Consider the following 17,051-nt stretch of genomic DNA (forward strand, 5'->3'; position numbering starts at 1 on the left):
CCTGGGGTGCAGCAGTGAATGGGTAATGCCTGAGCCTAAAGAAGCGCTGAGCCTGCCCCCCCCCACCACTGTAGCTAGAGCTCTAAACCCCACCCCCTCCTCAAGCTGCACACCCAGGCATAGGCACCGTCCTACACCCTGTCGCTGGCACCATCCACCCTGTCCCTGGCACCATCTGCTGCCTTGCCGGCCCGTCTCCTGCATGTGTACCTTGCCTGCTCTGTGGCATGTGCCTGCTGAGGGAGGCATGCTGGTACCCACCCACCTTGCTGCCTTTAGCCTTGCTGCATAGTGGCTGTCAACCCAGTCATGCAGGGTGACTGGGGGGTTGGGGTGGGTGCTAGTGCACAGAGGAAGACTAGACTAGATGGAGCAGAGGGGCAGATCTGAGTCCAGAGGCATGGAGGAAGTTTCCAGACCTGGGACAAGGACAAGGGTGGTCTGAGGGATGGTGGGATGTTTGCATTCATTTGTGGAGTTTGGCCCTGATCAGTGTCCTCCGTGATAAAGCTCTTTTAGCTGAAGGACTGTGGTCAAGGCGTGGGTGCTGTCAGTAGCATTGGCTCTGACACATCACAGCACACACCCGGAGGTCAAGCTTCAGGGGTGTAGGAGGGGATGAAGGAGCTTCTGGGAGCTAGCTGGACGATGGGAAGCCCTTCCCAAAGCAGCGGGCTCCCTCCTCATCCCAGCTCACCTTTGCCTAGCAGGCCCTTGGTGTCTAGCTCAGCTTTATCCGGGAGCAGAGAGGCCCTCCTGGGGCAGGAGGCAGACGATGGGAGGAGTGGAGCGTGAGATATATAGCAGGATGGGGTGCAGTTCTGTTTGCTCTAGAGACCCGTGGGGCCTGGGAGAGACCTGCTGACCCCAGAGTGTCCTGCCCTGTCCCCACAGAGCTTCAGGACCTCATGCCCATCTCCCGAGCGCGGAAACCAGCGTTCATCCTGAGCTCCATGAGGGATGAGAAGCGAACGTGAGTAGAGTGAGGGCCAGGCCCGGATGTGGGACTTCCTGTGCCTCAGTGGACTTGTTCCTCATGCCCACTGTGTGCTGGGGGCCCTCTCCTAGCTGCGCACAGTCATGGCAGACCAAATCTTTGGAGCCTGTGGCCACTCATTCGTGACAGATGATGCCCCGTCCAGAGACCAGTTCAGGGCCGTGCAGCCGTGCAGCCGTGCAGCCATGCAGCCGTGCAGCCATGCAGCAGGCTGGAGCTTGGGCTCATGCAGTGGAGTCTCATTGTCTTTTTCCTTGACTTCATGATTTGTGGGGAGAAGGTTGCTTGAACCCCTTCTGGAGAGATGCCTGTAATGTGCTTCCCTTCGCTGCTGGCTTCCCAACCTGCCTTCCCCCCTCCTCAGACTCACTGTTTCTCAGGTGTGTGCCCTGGTCCATTGTAGGAGGTAGGCCTGGGAGATGGAGCAGAGACAGAGATCGGCGCTTGTTGTCCAGAGGTGGAGTGTGAGCAAAGAATGGCCGCTTTGGGGTGGCAGGGCCGTTAGGGGCTGGGGCAGCTGTTCCAGCTAATCCTGCTGCCACTGGGTGCCTCTCCTAGTTTAATTTCTGCTACTGTAATAGAGCAGCAGGCAGAAAACAGCTTGAGGGAAAAAGGAGTTTGTTTCATTTTATAATCCCAGGTTACAGCCCATCACTGTGGGAAGTCAAAGTAGGAATTTCAAACAACTAGTCACACCACATCTGCATTCAAGAGCAGAGAGAAATCGGTGTGCGCATGCTCACTTGCTTGTTTGTGCTCAGCTTGAGCCTCCACTTGTACAGCGGTCGGGACTCACTGCCTAGGGAATGGCGCTGCCCACAGTGGGCTGGGTTCTTCCTCCCCTACAGACTTGAACAACCCAGTGTAGGCAGTCTCTCATCAAGACTCTTCTCAGGTGATTCTCAGTTGTGTCAAGCTGACAGTTAAAGCCAGTAATCACAATGAAGTTCTTACAGGCAGTGATTAAAGCTGAGAAGAAGCCAGGCCTGGTGGCACCTGTTTGTAAATCCCAACTCAAGAGACTGTGGAAGGAGGATTGTGAATTCAAGCCAGCCTGAGCTAGTGTGAGACTCTTGTCTCACAACACCAAAAAACATAACAAAATCATAAAACCGAGGGAAAAATGAGCCTAGAAGGGAGGGTTGAGCATAGACTGCAAGCATCCCCAGGGCATGGCCATGGAGGGCTGGCAGCTTGCGTTTTCTGCCATCTTTGAGCCTAGGCTGGGCTGGGCAGGAGTGTACAACCTTATAACACTGAGACATGGCATTGTCATCTACAGAGTTCACACACAAGATTGTATTGTAATTGTATTATAACCGCAAAATTATACACTCGTGCGCACACATGCACGCGCGCGCACACACACACACACACACACACACACACACCTTATGCTTTAAGTCAGTTTATGATTGCACTCATAGCTGTCATAAGCCACATACAACTCACAGGCTGCAGGTTGGACAAGCCTGCTAGAGTGTTTGACTCAGAAGCCAATCATGGGACTTCATGCCATCCTCTTCACTTCTGAACCCCTTTCCAAGATAACGATAATAAAGACAGTAGAGAGGAGCCTCCTCAGAGGGGCTTGGGCCAGTGAGGTGAGCTAATGCTGCCAACCCTTCCCCAGTCCCAGCACACTTTCCTTTCCCCCTCCCACCTCCTCCGCTGATCCTCCCTTGAGGAGCTGTCCCTGGCCCCTTACCACACACACCTGACCCAGCTGGAGGAACCAACCCTTCCTCCCCTTCCATGTTTACTTCCAACAGACATTGGGTCAGGCCTGGAGCTGACCTGCTGACCTGAATCACTGCTGTGGTCACAGAGCCCTGACCCTGCTCCCCACCATGCTCCCCACCCCACTCCTCATCCCACTCGCCATCCTGTTCCTCACCCTGATCCCGACCTCTACCTTGTTCCCCAGCCTTCGCTTCTTTCCTGCCCTTCCCTGGCTCCATACCCAGTAGCAAGTAGGCTCTAAGGCAGGCCCTTTTGCTTTGTTCCTGTGTCCCCTGCTGTGTAGAAGCTCAGGGGATGGGCCAAGAGTGCCATCATGAGACCCTTTGGCCCACTGCTATCCTCATTGCAGCCATGACCACCTGCTCTGCCTGGACGGAGGGGGTGTGAAAGGCCTGGTCATCATCCAGCTCCTCATCGCCATCGAGAAGGCCTCGGGTGTGGCCACCAAGGACCTCTTCGACTGGGTGGCAGGAACCAGCACCGGGGGCATCCTGGCCTTGGCCATTCTGCACAGTGAGCATCGCCTCTGGGGCATGGTGGGGTAGGCAGGGCAGGCAGAGTTCAGAGCTAGTTTAGGAGGGTGTTATGTATTAGTGGTCCTCATCAACCTCCACACTCCCACAAAGCAACAGCGTAGACCCTGCCAGCTGCTGCCAGTAGAAATGCCTTTGGTGGGTGGAATGGGCGTTTCTAGGATAATGAGTGAGTCACAGGAGGCCAGAGCCCTGGGCTACTTGGACAGTCAAGACCCTGGCTGGGAGGGTGAGCCATAGCGCAACTGTGGGAGTACCCAGGCCAAAGTATTCCCCTAGACTCTCAGTCCATCACCTCACAGGCCATCGGCCTGCCTCCTTTGGTCTAGCCTTGCAGAATTACAGGCATTTGGCTACCTGGAGGCTGCCACATAGGGTTAGCGTTACCATTCGAGTGGCCTGGGAGTGACTGAGCTGTGTATTGCTGGCTGATTGGACATTCCTAGAGCAGGGCTCAGCTGCATCCCTATAGGCCTTGTCCCTGGTCTCCACCTCCCCAAGTGGTACCCGTTGCCTGGCTGTTGGTCAGATTCTGTTTTTGCCAAAGTACCTGACAAAATCAGGATCCTGGTGACCCAAAGCCCTGGAGGCACCAGAAGAGGACAACTGCCTCCACCCTAAGAGTAGGCACCATGAGAGCTCATGGGCTCTGAGGATGTGGAGCTGAGCCCTGGCTTCAGAACGCTCCTGGTGAGATAGGGATACAGGCACCTGGGCATCTGCTGGGCACTGGGGTGAGGCCATGGGGTCAATCTAGGGACTTTCAGGAATGTGGGCACAGCCATCCCAGGGAGTTAGTTGTCAGCAGCCATTTCCTGTGGGGCTCTGGGAAGAGTCTTCTACTGTTGGGAGCTGCTGGTATTTGGTCATCAGCGATGATCTATCGGCACGTGCTTCATTGATGTAATGATGCTCACCATAGTTCCGTGGGGTCACGCACAGGGGATCTGATGACCGGGAAGTCATGCTGCACATCAGACCAGAGCCGGGGCTGGTTCCAAGGAGTCAGCCCAGCTCTCCCCTGAGTCCCTCCTGGCCTGTGAAAGGAGAACTGCCTCAGGACCTGCCCTACCCACAGTGCATGGGGGATCTTCCTCCTGCAGAACAGAGGTGCCAGCCCATCTTCAGACTGGAGGAGCTGTGGCAGGGAGTGAGAAGCTGCCCAGTTTAGCCTCAGACAGGCACAAGTCCTGCTTCAGCAGGCCCCTCTGCTTGCACACCTTGAGGAGCTTGTGAGGTGGCTGGGCACCTCCTCCCCATAGCCTGTCTGGCCTGCAGGCTCAGAGGATAGTGCTGTTCCTCTTTTACTGTGACAAGGAAATGGGACTAGTTTTTGTATAATTTTATAACTTCAAAGCTCTTTTTAGTAGTACAGATTTAGGTAGAGAACCCTGAAAAGGGGCTTTCTGCCTATATGGGTAGGTTTTATAGAAGAGCCTGGAAGTTTGTGTTCCATTAGCCCTTTGGCAGATGTACCCCTTCACCACCTCCTGCACCACCAAGCCTGCCCATGCTTCCTGAGGCTTGCAGCTGCTTAGCATGCTGTCGTCCCACAGGGGCCTGCACACCACATGGGGTCTCCCCAGCTCCTCATCTTTTCTTCTTAGGTAAGTCCATGGCCTACATGCGTGGCGTGTACTTCCGTATGAAGGATGAGGTGTTTCGGGGCTCACGGCCCTATGAGTCCGGGCCCCTGGAGGAGTTCCTGAAGCGGGAGTTTGGGGAGCACACCAAGATGACAGATGTCAAAAAACCCAAGTAAGCCATGCTCCCTGCCTGCCCAAATCTGGGGAGCAGGACAGCCCCTCGTCCCGTCTAGATGAGAGGCTTCTCCTGAGAACATGGGGAGACGGTGTGCATGCGTGGAGAGGAGAGTGGGAGGGCAGAGCTGGTGGCCTGGAGCTTCCTGGAGAGAGCAGGCCTGCTTTCTCCAGGCCAGCTGGACAGCTTTGGCAGGCCTAATGACTCCTTAACCTTCCGTGGGTATTGTCACACCGTCCATGCTTGTTCCCTGTTCTGTCACCTGGCATCTCTGCTGGACCAGCTCCGCAGTGCCCACGGAGGGGCAGGAGGACCACCTCTTCAGAAAGAAGGCTGGGGAGAAATAAGCTAGACCGCAGCGGGCAGGGAAGCTGCTGAAGAGGCCGCGGAAGAGCCTGCAGCATGCTGCGGCTCTGAAGACATGCTTGCAGCATGCTGCAGCTGTGAAGACGTGCCTGCAGCATGCTGCAACTCTGAAGACGTGCCTACAGCATGCCCATATTTTTGGCCAGGCTATGAGCTTAAAAAGACAGGACCGTGGCAGCCTTGTTCTCTGCAGCCCTGGCCTCTGACGCAGACAGGCCACTGAACAGTGTCTGTCACCCTCCTGAGTGACTAGCAGCAAGAGAAAGGGGGACTGCCTGGAGGAAGTGGAGTGTAGGCAAGGCCCAGCAGCTTTTCCAGCAGGGGGCTTCTTCCTTCTTTCTTTTGAGTTTTTTGAACAGGTACTTGTTGCATAGCTCTGGCTGTGGGGTATTGTCTTGGTTAATGGCTGAGGCAGAGGGGCACAGCACCTCCGAGAAGGTGGTGTTGAGTTGTATGGGAAAGCAGACTGAACAAGTCAGTAAGCTGCGTTCCTCCATGGTCTCTGCTTCAGTTCCTGCTCCAGGTTCCTCCCTGACTTCCCTGAGAGCTGTAAGCTGAAATAAACTCTTTCCTCCCCAAGTTGCTTTTGGTCATGGTGTTTATCACAGCAATAGAAACCTTAACTAAGACACATAGTATATTTAATTCTGAAGTTCATTTGTTTGAGTTTGGAAGCCCTCTCTAAGGATGAGAGTGGAACACTGCAGTGCCCCCACCATTACTATTTCAGGACCTATGTGGTCTTTTATGTCTTTTAGTGTCTGTTTTATGAAATTGGGGGCTTAATATTGGCACACAGTGGCTGTCTGTTGCTCGCCTGGAGGTGTTGGGTCTCTTCCGTGTAGTTCTGCCGGGTACCTGCCTGCTGGATGTTGCTGCTCAGCGTTAGATGCTGACATGTACCACCTGGTTCTTCTGATTGGCCTGGGTGTTGTCTGCCAGGGTTTGTCCTGGCATCTTTCTTTGGTTTTAGAATCCGGAGTCATCTTTCTGACTTTTGTCTCTTCTAGTTCGTTCCCCATCGCTTCTCTCTCTCTCTCTCTCTCTCTCTCTCTCTCTCTCTCTCTCTCTCTCTCTTTGTGTGTGCTTTTTCCTCTGTAAATAAGTTAAGCCCATATTAAATGCATACTTCTCTCCTCTAGATCTTTTAACTTCTGCAGTTTCTCTTTAAAATTGTTAACATTTCTTTAGAGACAGACAGAGACAGACAGACAGAGACAGACAGACAGACAGAGACAGACCGAGACAGACAGACAGAGACAGACAGACAGACAGAGACAAAGAGAGAGAACATAGAGATCAGAGAACAACTTTCAGGACTCTCTCTCCTTCCACCACGTTGGTTCCGAGGATCGGTCTTAGGTCATCAGGACTTGCAGCCAATGCCTTTACCTGCTGAGCAGCTAACCAACCAGCCCTCTCTCAAATTTTTCCCGTTTTCTTTTTTCTTTGAGACAGAGTTCTTTATATAACCCTGGCTTTCCTGGCAGACTGGCCTCGAACTCACAGAGATCCACCTGCCTCTGCCTCCCAAGTGCACTGCTACACCTGCTTTCTACTGTTTGATCTCCTTGTGTTGCAGTCTGGATAATTTCTTACCTGTTTTTCAGTCCACTAATTCTCTCTGTTGCTTTGTTATTTAACCTATCTGTTGATTTAAAAAAAAAATGTTCACGTACATGTACAGATGGGTGTATATATCCCCCCGCCCCCAAAGCACTCTTTGGTCTTTAGGGTCATTACCTATAACTTCTGTCCCCTGGAAATATCCCAAGGCTTGCTCTGCAGTCCCTGCTCAGCGGTAGAGTGCTTGCGCAGTGTGCCTCCAGCATGGCAGAGCAGCAAGGCTGTTCCCAGCCTGCGTTTGTTGTTAGCTGTCCTGCACATAGCCACGCTGGGTCTGCGGCAGCCTGGGCGTGGGTTTTGCGGTCTCTAGTCTTCTGTCACTGAGCTCTGTTCCAGCTCTCGTGTCTCAACTGTGTGCCCCGCCCTATTTCTCTGTTTACTGTCTGCACTGTTCTTGGTGTTGAAAATGAGATTCTTTGAAACTCTGTAGGAATGGCCCTTCCTGCAGAGGGCTTTGTGCTGTCCCCCAGGTGTGTCACCGCCTCTGCCACCTGTACGGGATTGTTGTCATGAAAGTGTTGCGACTTTGCCCAGATAATGTGAGCACCAACTGGAAGTTCACAGGCAGGCCAGCTGCACATTCTCTGTCCTTGGTCCATTCCAGGATTTCTTTTCCCTGTGACCTCCAGGGGCGAGGAAGGTGCATGCTGGGCCTGGAGAGATGGCTCAGGAGTTAAGAGCATGGGCTGCTCTTGTGGAGGACCTGGGTGTGATTCCCAGAACCCACTTGGCTGCTCCCAGCCATTTGTAACTGCGGTCCTAGAGGCTCCGATGTCCTCTCGGGTTCTCTGCAGGTGGTGACACACATGTGCACAGACATGTGTGCAGGAGAAACACCACACACAGAAGAATTAAAAATAATTAGGTTGTTTGTTTGTTTGTTTCTTTGTTTGTTTTTGGTTTTTTGAGACAGGATTTCTCTGTGTAGTTTTGGTGCCTGTCCTGGATCTCGCTCTGTAGACCAGGCTGGCCTCGAACTCACAGAGATCCACCTGCCTCTGCCTCCTGAGTGCTGGGATTAAAGGTATGTGCCACCTGGCTAAAAATAATAAGTTTTTTAAACAAAGGGACATGTTTGTGTCTGGCCTGTTTTTATCCTGGGAATATAACCTTTTGGAATCCCAACCCAATATAGAAATTGTCTCCGTTAGACCTCATCTTTGGTGGGCTTTTGCCCTCCTTTATTGTCAGCTGTCCTATCCTTTTAAACAGTGTTTATTTTGTCACTGTGTGGGGTGTGTGCCCATGTGTGTGGGTGCCCTCAGAGGCCAGAAGTCATGGGCTCCCTGGTGCTGGAGTTACAGGTGGTTATGAGCCTCCTGACATGGTTCCTGAGAACCAAACTTGGGTCTTCTGTAAAAGCAGGAAGCACTCTTAACTACTCAGCCATCTTCTCAGCTCCTCTTAGGCTTTTACGATCAAAACCAGGGGCTGGAGGGATGAGTCAGCGTTCTTCCAGAGGACCTAGGTTCGATTCTCCTCGTTCACTGACACAGTGTGCTGCTCTTGCAGTTAGATCGCCTCTGTCACAAGCTGCACAGGGCGACTAGCTGCTGCCGCCGCCGCCGCTCAGAGCTCCTCAGGATGAACTTCCTGTCCGGCTGGAGCTCTCAGGACCAGGGCTGTGCAAAGATCTGAACACACGCTAGTTTGTAAGGGTCTGTGCCCCTTTGTGTCCCAGGATTAGGAGGGGCCTTCTTTGTTGTTATTTTGTGTGTGCGAATGTTTTCCTGCATGTGTGTCTGTGCACTACGTACATGCCTGGTGCCTGCAAAGGCCAGCATCAGATCCCCTGGGCCAAAACTTCTAGATGGTTGTGAGCCATCCTGTGGGTTCTGGGAATCGAACTCAGGTCCTCTGAAAGAGCAGCAGGTGCTTTTAACTGCTGAACTGTTTCTCCAGCAGCAGCCCCCCCCCCAATACACACACATCCGGGGTGAGGGGAGGCCTTTATAATGGGCTGTTGGAATGACAGAAAGAAGAAATAAAAGGAAGGTGTCAAAGGTCACAGTGGGGACACCCCACCCCACCCCCACACAGTGTCCTGGAGCTGCAGTCTGCTCACTGCTCTCAGGGGCCCTTCAGAGGGGAGCAGTCACACCTGTTGTTTTTAACAGCTGACAGGATGCTGGAGGCCCTGCCCGAGCCTTACTGCCCTTGTGTGCCCTGTGTCTCGGCACTCCTGTCCCCCAGTAAGTGCCACCTCAGCTGTTCTTCAGTGTCAGGCCACCCTCGGAGTAAGTGACGCTTTATGGCGGATGGCTTGCCGATGGACAGTGACGGTGTTCCCAGTCACCTAATAACGGGTGCTGCCGTTGGTAGCTCTGTGTGGCCTGTCTCCTGCCCTGGTGACCTTCTGGGGTGGATTTCCAGAATGGGTTGTTGGCGAGAGGGAAACACCGTGAGTATATAGGGCAAAGAGGGAAACGCCAAAGTCCCTCCGTGACGCCGCCACCAGGTCCACGGGAGATGTCTGTGTGAGGACAAGGAGAAGCCCACTTAGAGCAGGGGTCCAGGGCATGACCTGGCGAGGAGAGGATGGGTGGCAGGGCCAGCTCTCCTCTTTCGCTCCCTGCAGGGTGATGCTGACGGGAACACTGTCTGACCGGCAGCCAGCGGAGCTCCACCTCTTCCGGAATTACGATGCTCCAGAGGCCGTTCGGGAACCTCGCTTCAACCAAAACATTAACCTGAAGCCCCCAACTCAGCCTGCAGGTCAGAGCCGTGCGTTTGATGTGTCTGTGAGAAGAGCTAGCCGGGGCTGGTGGGCTGGGGAGTCACAGACAAGACACTGGACGCCCTCCCCACCTGCATCACTGCCCTGGTCTTGGCTGGCTAAGGACAAGTGTTGCTGGAGGCTGTTAGGCCTCGGAGAGTTCAAGAGCCCCCTGGAATCCACAGTGACAGACAACCTTTCATCAGGATGGCAAGACCCAGCAGCAAGGCCTTCTGGGTCCTGTTTCTAGAGACTTCCTAGTTCCCGCTCTTCCTGTACTCCCCTCTGCACCTGAGATCTGGAGGGACAGGTCTGATGTCACTGAGCCGCCCTCTTTTCCCACCCTAGACCAACTGGTGTGGCGGGCGGCCCGGAGCAGTGGGGCAGCCCCAACCTACTTCCGGCCCAATGGGCGCTTCCTGGACGGTGGGCTGCTGGCCAACAATCCCACGCTAGATGCCATGACTGAAATCCACGAGTACAATCAAGACTTGATCCGCAAGGTGAGAGCACTCTCAGATCACAGTTTGGACATGACCTACACTGCTGTGGTACGTGTCCTCGCCCATTTGTACAACACTCGGCAGCAATCATATCTCACCAGGGCCTAGCTGATGGGCAGTCTGTGCTAGGAGACTTCTGAGGTCCCGTCCACTCTGAACACAGAGAAGGCTGTGGTCAGTGGCCAGCACCTGCTGTTAGCGGGAAGGGCAGTGTACAGGCCGCACGTCTGCCACCCCCCAGCCAGGACACACTCTCGCCTTGCAGAGCTTACATCCTGTTGGAGACTCTCCTGTATGTGTCAGTTCTGGGAGAGCACCCTGCAGAGGCAGGAGGAGGAGGAGGAGGAGGACCGGTGTGGGAGGACTGAGGTCTGGGGAAGGGCTCCTGAACTTGGCACCTGTCCTGAGGCAGGGGCCGTGCAGAGGCAGTGATCCAAGGGCAGGCAGTGGCCCTTACCCAAGTTGTTAGAGCAGGGTGACAAGGCCTGTGTGCCAAGGGAGGTAGAGCAGTACCATGGGTGTGCTGATGCTGCCTCAGTTTCCCAACCTTCAACTAGTAGCAGTGCCTGTTGGAATGCCTTGGGGACTCAGGATGCCGTTGCCTGTGCGATGCGCGAAGAGCACCTAGCCAGGTGTTCACTGCTGCCTTCCAGTCACAGAAGTCCCAGCACAGCCCCGGAGTACTGAGATGCACCCTCGGCAGATAGAGTGGGTTCCTGAAGGAAATCAGGCAGTCTCAGACACGTCCAGTAGAAATTAGGGCCTATGAAGGATGAGGAGTTGGGGTCCCTGAGTGGGAAGGAATTCCGTCAAGGTCACCCAGCAAATTGGCGCAGAGCTGGTTGAGCAAGTCCAAGGCGGCCTCCATCAGCTCAGCCTCAGCACCTCCCCCCACCTCTTCTGTCCTGAAGGGGTGCTTGTCATGTCGCCCAGGGGGCAGCTGCAAGGGCTGTCCAGGATTCAAATCTGGTGTGCTCTTGCTCAAGGCCTAGTCTCTGCCTCTCACAGCCTTGCACCTGGCCTTGGCCAACTCTCTCTGCCCCCGCCGATTCCTGCCTGTGGAAGTTCCCTCTGACTACTTTTGTCCTGCTCATCACAGGGCCAGGGCAACAAGGTGAAGAAACTCTCCATAGTCGTCTCTCTGGGGACAGGAAGATCCCCTCAAGTGCCTGTAACCTGTGTAGATGTCTTCCGCCCCAGCAACCCCTGGGAACTGGCCAAGACTGTTTTTGGAGCCAAGGAACTGGGCAAGATGGTGGTGGACTGTGTGAGTCACTATCCTCCCCTGGGCCCTTTTGTCTCTACCTCTGGCCGATGCCTCCACACAAGGCTGTGTCATCCCTGCCCGACAGCTCTGGAGAAGCCCAGACTCAGTCTCCAGGCTGACCAGGTCCCACCGGGGTTTCAAATGTTCTTTGACTATCATCTCTGTCTCCACACAGCCATGTGGAAGGCCAGAGTGCATATGGACGACATCTATAACTGGGAGGGAGGGGAGGCCTTGGTCACTGTACTCATTGCCATTCAGAGATCCTGAACGGATTCTGCCCAGCGAGGCCAGTCACTGAGGCCCAGACCTGTTCAGAGTCACTCGGCTAATGAACGGCTAGAACCCAGGGATCTCGGAGGGTGGGTAGCAGGGCACTGTGGCCTGGCCTTATGGGGACTGCTTCCCCCAGTGCACAGATCCAGATGGCCGGGCCGTGGACCGGGCCCGGGCCTGGTGTGAGATGGTCGGCATTCAGTACTTCAGGTAAGGTTCCCTATGGCCTGACTCCACCCAGGCCTGGTGAGCCCCACCCACCCCATCTCACCAACAGAGGTCCTTGGCCCAGCACGACCTAGTGAGACTCATTGACACACATACCCGCCAGCCCTTGATGTGGTCTTTCCCAGCATCAGGGCAGTACTCTGTTCCCCAGGCCCTCCCCAGCCCAAGCTCTTGTCCCCACCCAGGCTGAGCATCCTGGGTGACCCTCTCCTCCTTTCTCCCCACAGACTGAACCCCCAACTAGGATCAGACATCATGCTGGACGAGGTCAGTGATGCAGTGCTGGTCAACGCCCTCTGGGAGACGGAGGTCTACATCTATGAGCACCGGGAGGAGTTCCAGAAGCTTGTTCAGCTGCTACTGTCGCCCTGAGCCCCAGGCCCTGCTGGCAGGGATGCACCAGGCCACCCAGCACACCGAGGGCCAAGCTGGGCCGGGCAGCTAGCTCCGTGTCCACCTGAGGACTGGGGCTCAGAGCACAGACAGGTTCCCACAAGGCACCTCTCCTGACCCATCTGCACTTTGCCACTCTAGGCTGAAAGCCCAGAGTCCCCCCTCAGCCCCTTTAGCTGACTGTGAAGGACAAACCAGCTCCGTCAACTGCCCCACATATAAGATACAAGTGAGACCAACACTAAGGTGCCCAGTGTGCCCAGAGTTCTCCCAAGTTCCCTGGCCACTGCAGCCCACTCCTTCTTCCCACTTCCTGAAGTCAGGGACTAGAGAAACGGGATTCCACCTCATCATCTGGTGAAGTCCAGGCTATTGAAGTCCAGCCCTGTTCGACTTTGCCCCTCTGCACCTGCCAGCCACCCCACCTTAGTTCAGCCCTCCCAGCTCCCAAAGGTCGATCCTGTGCATGCACTCTTCTCTGCAAGGAGAGTGGGGAGGGACTCGGGGCCACCTCAACTGTGAAATAAACAGGGTTAGACTCAAGTCCACCTGTGCAGTGTGTGCCATAGTGTGCGTGTGTCCCCAACCCTGCTCCCTCAGACATGACCAGTACAACCTCTCCTCTGGCCCTGATAACAGGCCAATAGAGTAGGCACAGTGCCAGGCCCACCTGCCCAGGTAAGCCTGCGGGAGCCTCATTTGAGACTCGGCAAGGGCAGAAGGTCTGGACAAGGGGTTGGGTAGTGAGAGAAGAGGGTCACACTTCTGCCGCAGGTCTGTGGGACTTGGGTTCATGTCGTCCCTCCTCTGACATTAGGAGGTGGGGAATTAGGGCTGGGGGGGGAACTCAGTGGTGAAGTACTTGCCCAGTATATATGAGGCTGTGGTTCTGTCCCCGGCACCGGGGCCAGGGTCCCCTCAAGGAGTCGGGTCCCAAGCAAAGAAGAAGCCTGTCAGAACAGACAAGTCCTCCACATGGGTTTACCTCCAGGGTGCCTCAGCTTGCTCTGGCAGGAGGGTGTGTGGTCCAGACCTATAGGGTGGGCAGGGCTATATAAGGACAGATGAAGGACTGGGGACTCCCAGAGGTGACCTGGGAAAGTGGCTCATCCACACATGCCCACCAGTCCACGCCCAGATGGTAAATAATTGAAGGGCAGGTCACAGGAGCCTGCCTGCGTCACAGGATGCCTTCCCCACAGGGTCTGGTTACGCCCCAGATCGCATTGACATCCCCCCCGGCTGGTGAATAATTAAGCAGCCACCTTCTTCCAGATAGGACTCCATCTGCAGGCCCCACTCTACAGCTTTGTTGCTGCCCGCTGCCTGGGAGGCACAGCACTGGGCACCCGTAGAGACTAACTCCAGCCCTGCTAGGGTGACCTGCCTCCTCAGTGCCAGCACCACCTTCCATGGCTCCCGAAATGGACCAGTTCTACAGGTCTACCATGGCCATCTACAAGGTGAGCTCATGGGCCGTGGCCAGCATGGAGAGGCCAGGCTGGCTCCAGGGCAGAGGGAGAGCCTAGGCTGGGCTAAGCTATAGGTGTGGGAGTGTGGATCCTTGGGATTTGTCTACAGGACCCTTCCCATGCACACCTTGCACACCCTCACCTGTGAGGTAGGAAACAGCCAGCCTGCTGGGTAGATGAGAAACCGGGCCCACAGAGGTTAAAGAGCTCGTTCGAGGTCAGCGAGGGAAGCAGAAGCGCCGCTGGGATTGGAGTCAAAGCCCAGTTCAAAGCGTCAGGCTTGCCTCCACTGCCCAGGGTGTTTTCCAGCTGGCCACAGCCTGGGTGGGGACCCAACCCCATCGTCGACCCCAGGGGTCTTTTTGAAAAAAAGCAGTATGCAGGGTGATGTCAGCAGCCCCAGAAATCTGTTCTGGTGAGGCCAGGGCACAGGACGGGCTGAGCTGTGCCCAGTGGGGTAGCAGCAGATAGACAGGCTTCCTTCAGCCAGTGAGACCAAGAGAACTCTGAGGTTGGTCATGTCAGGCGGGAGCAAGCCTCCCTGGGGCAGGTGTGTGACAGAAGCTGTCTGCAAGGGACTCCCGGCACCGGGCTGAGGCATCTGTAGGAGGGGGCCAGGCTTCTGGTGGCCTCAGAGGTCAAGGTGGGCTTCACAGGGCTAGGTACTTATGTCCATGTCTCCTTTCCACCACTATGGCCTGCACCCCTTGCCCTCGGGGCCAGAGCATCATGGAGCAGTTTAACCCTGCACTGGAGAATCTCGTGTACCTGGGTAACAACTACCTCCGAGCCTTCCACGGTGAGTGTCCACCCTGGGACTCAGTGCCTGCCATCACTGAGGCTGCATCCCACAGCTTAGCACTCCTTCTTGGCTGCCAGGCTCGCCCTCAGCCCTGAGTGCTACAACCCACCCACGTTCCACACACTCCTGAAGCCTTTGCACACAGCCTGCTCCTCACTAGGTGCTCTGCCCTTAGCTTGACAGTACACCTACCCACTCCTCCCTGAGCACACAGGTGCCTGCAGCCTCCCTCCCTCCCATGGGATGCACGGGAAGGTCTTCCTCAGCAGCAGACAAGGCAGGCGCCTCTTTGTTCTCTGGCAGTATCAAGCTTCACACGTCACCCAAGGGCACCTCTCCCCATTCCACCACGCCTCAGCGTCCCCTCTGCACAATCAGGGTAGCACAGATTGAGCACTGGGCCTGAACTTTCACCTCTCCTGCAGCTCTGTCCGAGGCAGCTGAGGTGTATTTCAGCGCCATCCAGAAGATTGGGGAGCAGGCCCTGCAGAGCTCCACATCACAGATTCTGGGTGAGTTTCTGCCCTCTTGACCCCACCCCCACCCCCAACCCCACCCCCAGCCTCTGCCTACTGTTCCAGCCCAGGGTCCTTTATCTGTGATTTTGTTTGTTTGTTTGTTTGTTTTTGTTTTTTGAGATAAGATTTCTCTGTGTAGTCATGGGTATTCTGAAACTCTCTCTGTAGACCAGGCTGGCCTCAAACTTAAAGATCTGCCTGCCTCTGCCTCCTGAGTGCTGGGATTAAAGGCGTGCATCACCACACATGGTTTACCTGGGTTTTTATTGTCTCCTCGGGTCTAGGCCAGTGTGGCCCACACTCTGGGGCTTCCTTCTGCATATGGGCCTTCCTAGAAGCCCCCACCTTCACACAGGCCTGTGGCCAGTGCCAGGAGCCCCATCTCTCATGCTTGCACCCCAGTTCTTCCCCACCCCTCCCTACAGACCAGAGTTACCAAGTCCTGAGTAAGAGCCATGCGTGAAATCCTTGGACTTTGGTTCCCAATCCAGCCAGGAATGTCCTGACTGGCTTCTGGCAGGAGGAAGGCAGATGGAGCAGACTCTCCACACTAAAGGCAGCCCTTCTTGCCTCCAGGTGAGATCTTGGTTCAGATGTCAGACACTCAGCGGCACTTGAACTCAGACCTGGAGGTGGTGGTGAGTATCAGGCCCCGAGGCCAGAATCACTCAAGCAGATGGGCTGCGGTTCAAGAATGAGGGCCCAGAGGCTCAGGAGATAGGCTCTGGTGGTCAAGAGCTGGCTGTGCAAGCCGGAGGGCCTCGGGTCAGATCCCCAACACCGATGTAAAAGTCCAAGCATGGTGGCACACGTCTGTAATCTCAGCACCAGGGAGATAAGACCGGAAAATTCTGGGGCTTGCTGGCCAGATAGTCTTGTGAGTCAGTGAGCTGTAAGTTAGTGAGAGACCCTGTAGGGTGGCAAGCCACGAAGGAAGACACCGGCTGTCACTCTGTAGCTTTGCATGCATGCACACACACATGCACATGCCCCCCACATATAGACACATACAAACCTGCGCATGCATACACCAGGGAGAGAGAAGGGGGGGGGGCAAGACATCTAGGGACGACCTCTTAGGCTCCACTGGCCTTTGACAACATGGAGACAAGTTGGCCTGGTCAAGCCTCAGCAAGCCCAGCTGCCACCACCTTTCCTGTCCTGTTGTATCAAGGAGCTGAGTCTCAGGGTCTAGGTGTCATTGCCCACAACTCTCGAATGAGCAGTGGAGCTAAGAAAAGAAAGGTCTACTGCACCAGGCCCAGGGCCTAGTCCCTCCCCACCCCAGCTCCTCCCTCCACCTCCCTAGTTGCAGCCATGGGGTTCTGACTATGCCATCTCAAGTATAGGAGCCACCACACCTCCATCGCCATCAAGAGCAAATATAGGCATCCAGCAGTCCTGTCCACTCCTGAGTCCCGGCCCTGTTAGCCTGAACAGCTGGCCCTCTGCACATGCGGTCATGGTGCTATCCTGCTGGTCTCATGGCCTGGGACTGTCAGCCCTTCCTCCTGCAGCCTGGCACAGGTGTCCTTCCCCCAGCAGGTGCCGTCCACCCTCCCTTCCTGGTGCCAGCAGATGCCTCTGTTAGCTCCTAGCACATGAAAGTGAAGGCAGGAAACTGATTAAGGCTCAGAGCCCGACTCCAGCACTTGCTGGCTTGGGTGCCCCTGGACTCTGGACCTCAATTTACCTACCTTAAAAAAAAAATGGAGATAATCACATTTCCTGGTAGAGTTCTCTGGAAGAGGGGGAGATAAAGTGAATCAATAAGGTGAAGCTGTTTTCTAGGGCTGAGGATGTAGCTCCGGTGGTAGAGTACTTGCCTAGCATAAATGAAACCCCGGATT

At 55.3% G+C, this 17,051-nt stretch overlaps 2 protein-coding genes across 9 annotated transcripts in view; both read left to right on the top strand.

The window, feature by feature from the left end:
* Pla2g6 (phospholipase A2 group VI) overlaps positions 1–12,952 on the top strand; it is a 40,194-nt gene extending 27,242 nt beyond the window's left edge. For 6 of the 8 annotated variants that reach the window (XM_059253011.1, XM_059253012.1, XM_059253014.1 and 3 more), the window contains 9 exons: positions 895–973; positions 3,090–3,253; positions 4,881–5,031; positions 9,605–9,741; positions 10,091–10,245; positions 10,806–10,877; positions 11,345–11,512; positions 11,925–11,998; positions 12,244–12,952. In XM_059253011.1, coding sequence (XP_059108994.1) covers positions 895–973; positions 3,090–3,253; positions 4,881–5,031; positions 9,605–9,741; positions 10,091–10,245; positions 10,806–10,877; positions 11,345–11,512; positions 11,925–11,998; positions 12,244–12,388 — 1,145 coding nt within the window. In that variant the 3' untranslated portion in view covers positions 12,389–12,952. The remainder of the gene's footprint in view (positions 1–894; positions 974–3,089; positions 3,254–4,880; positions 5,032–9,604; positions 9,742–10,090; positions 10,246–10,805; positions 10,878–11,344; positions 11,513–11,924; positions 11,999–12,243) is intronic. The other 2 variants (XM_059253017.1, XM_059253015.1) reach the window with 1 other exon arrangement.
* A 338-nt stretch (positions 12,953–13,290) lies between these two features.
* Baiap2l2 (BAR/IMD domain containing adaptor protein 2 like 2) overlaps positions 13,291–17,051 on the top strand; it is a 28,764-nt gene continuing 25,003 nt past the window's right edge. The window contains exons 1-4 of the mRNA XM_059253019.1: positions 13,291–13,872; positions 14,605–14,680; positions 15,109–15,195; positions 15,778–15,839. Of these exons, the coding sequence (XP_059109002.1) occupies positions 13,822–13,872; positions 14,605–14,680; positions 15,109–15,195; positions 15,778–15,839 (276 nt within the window). The 5' untranslated portion in view covers positions 13,291–13,821. The remainder of the gene's footprint in view (positions 13,873–14,604; positions 14,681–15,108; positions 15,196–15,777; positions 15,840–17,051) is intronic.

This window comes from Peromyscus eremicus, unplaced genomic scaffold, assembly GCF_949786415.1.
Source record: "Peromyscus eremicus unplaced genomic scaffold, PerEre_H2_v1 PerEre#2#unplaced_949, whole genome shotgun sequence".
NCBI lineage: Eukaryota > Metazoa > Chordata > Mammalia > Rodentia > Cricetidae > Peromyscus > Peromyscus eremicus.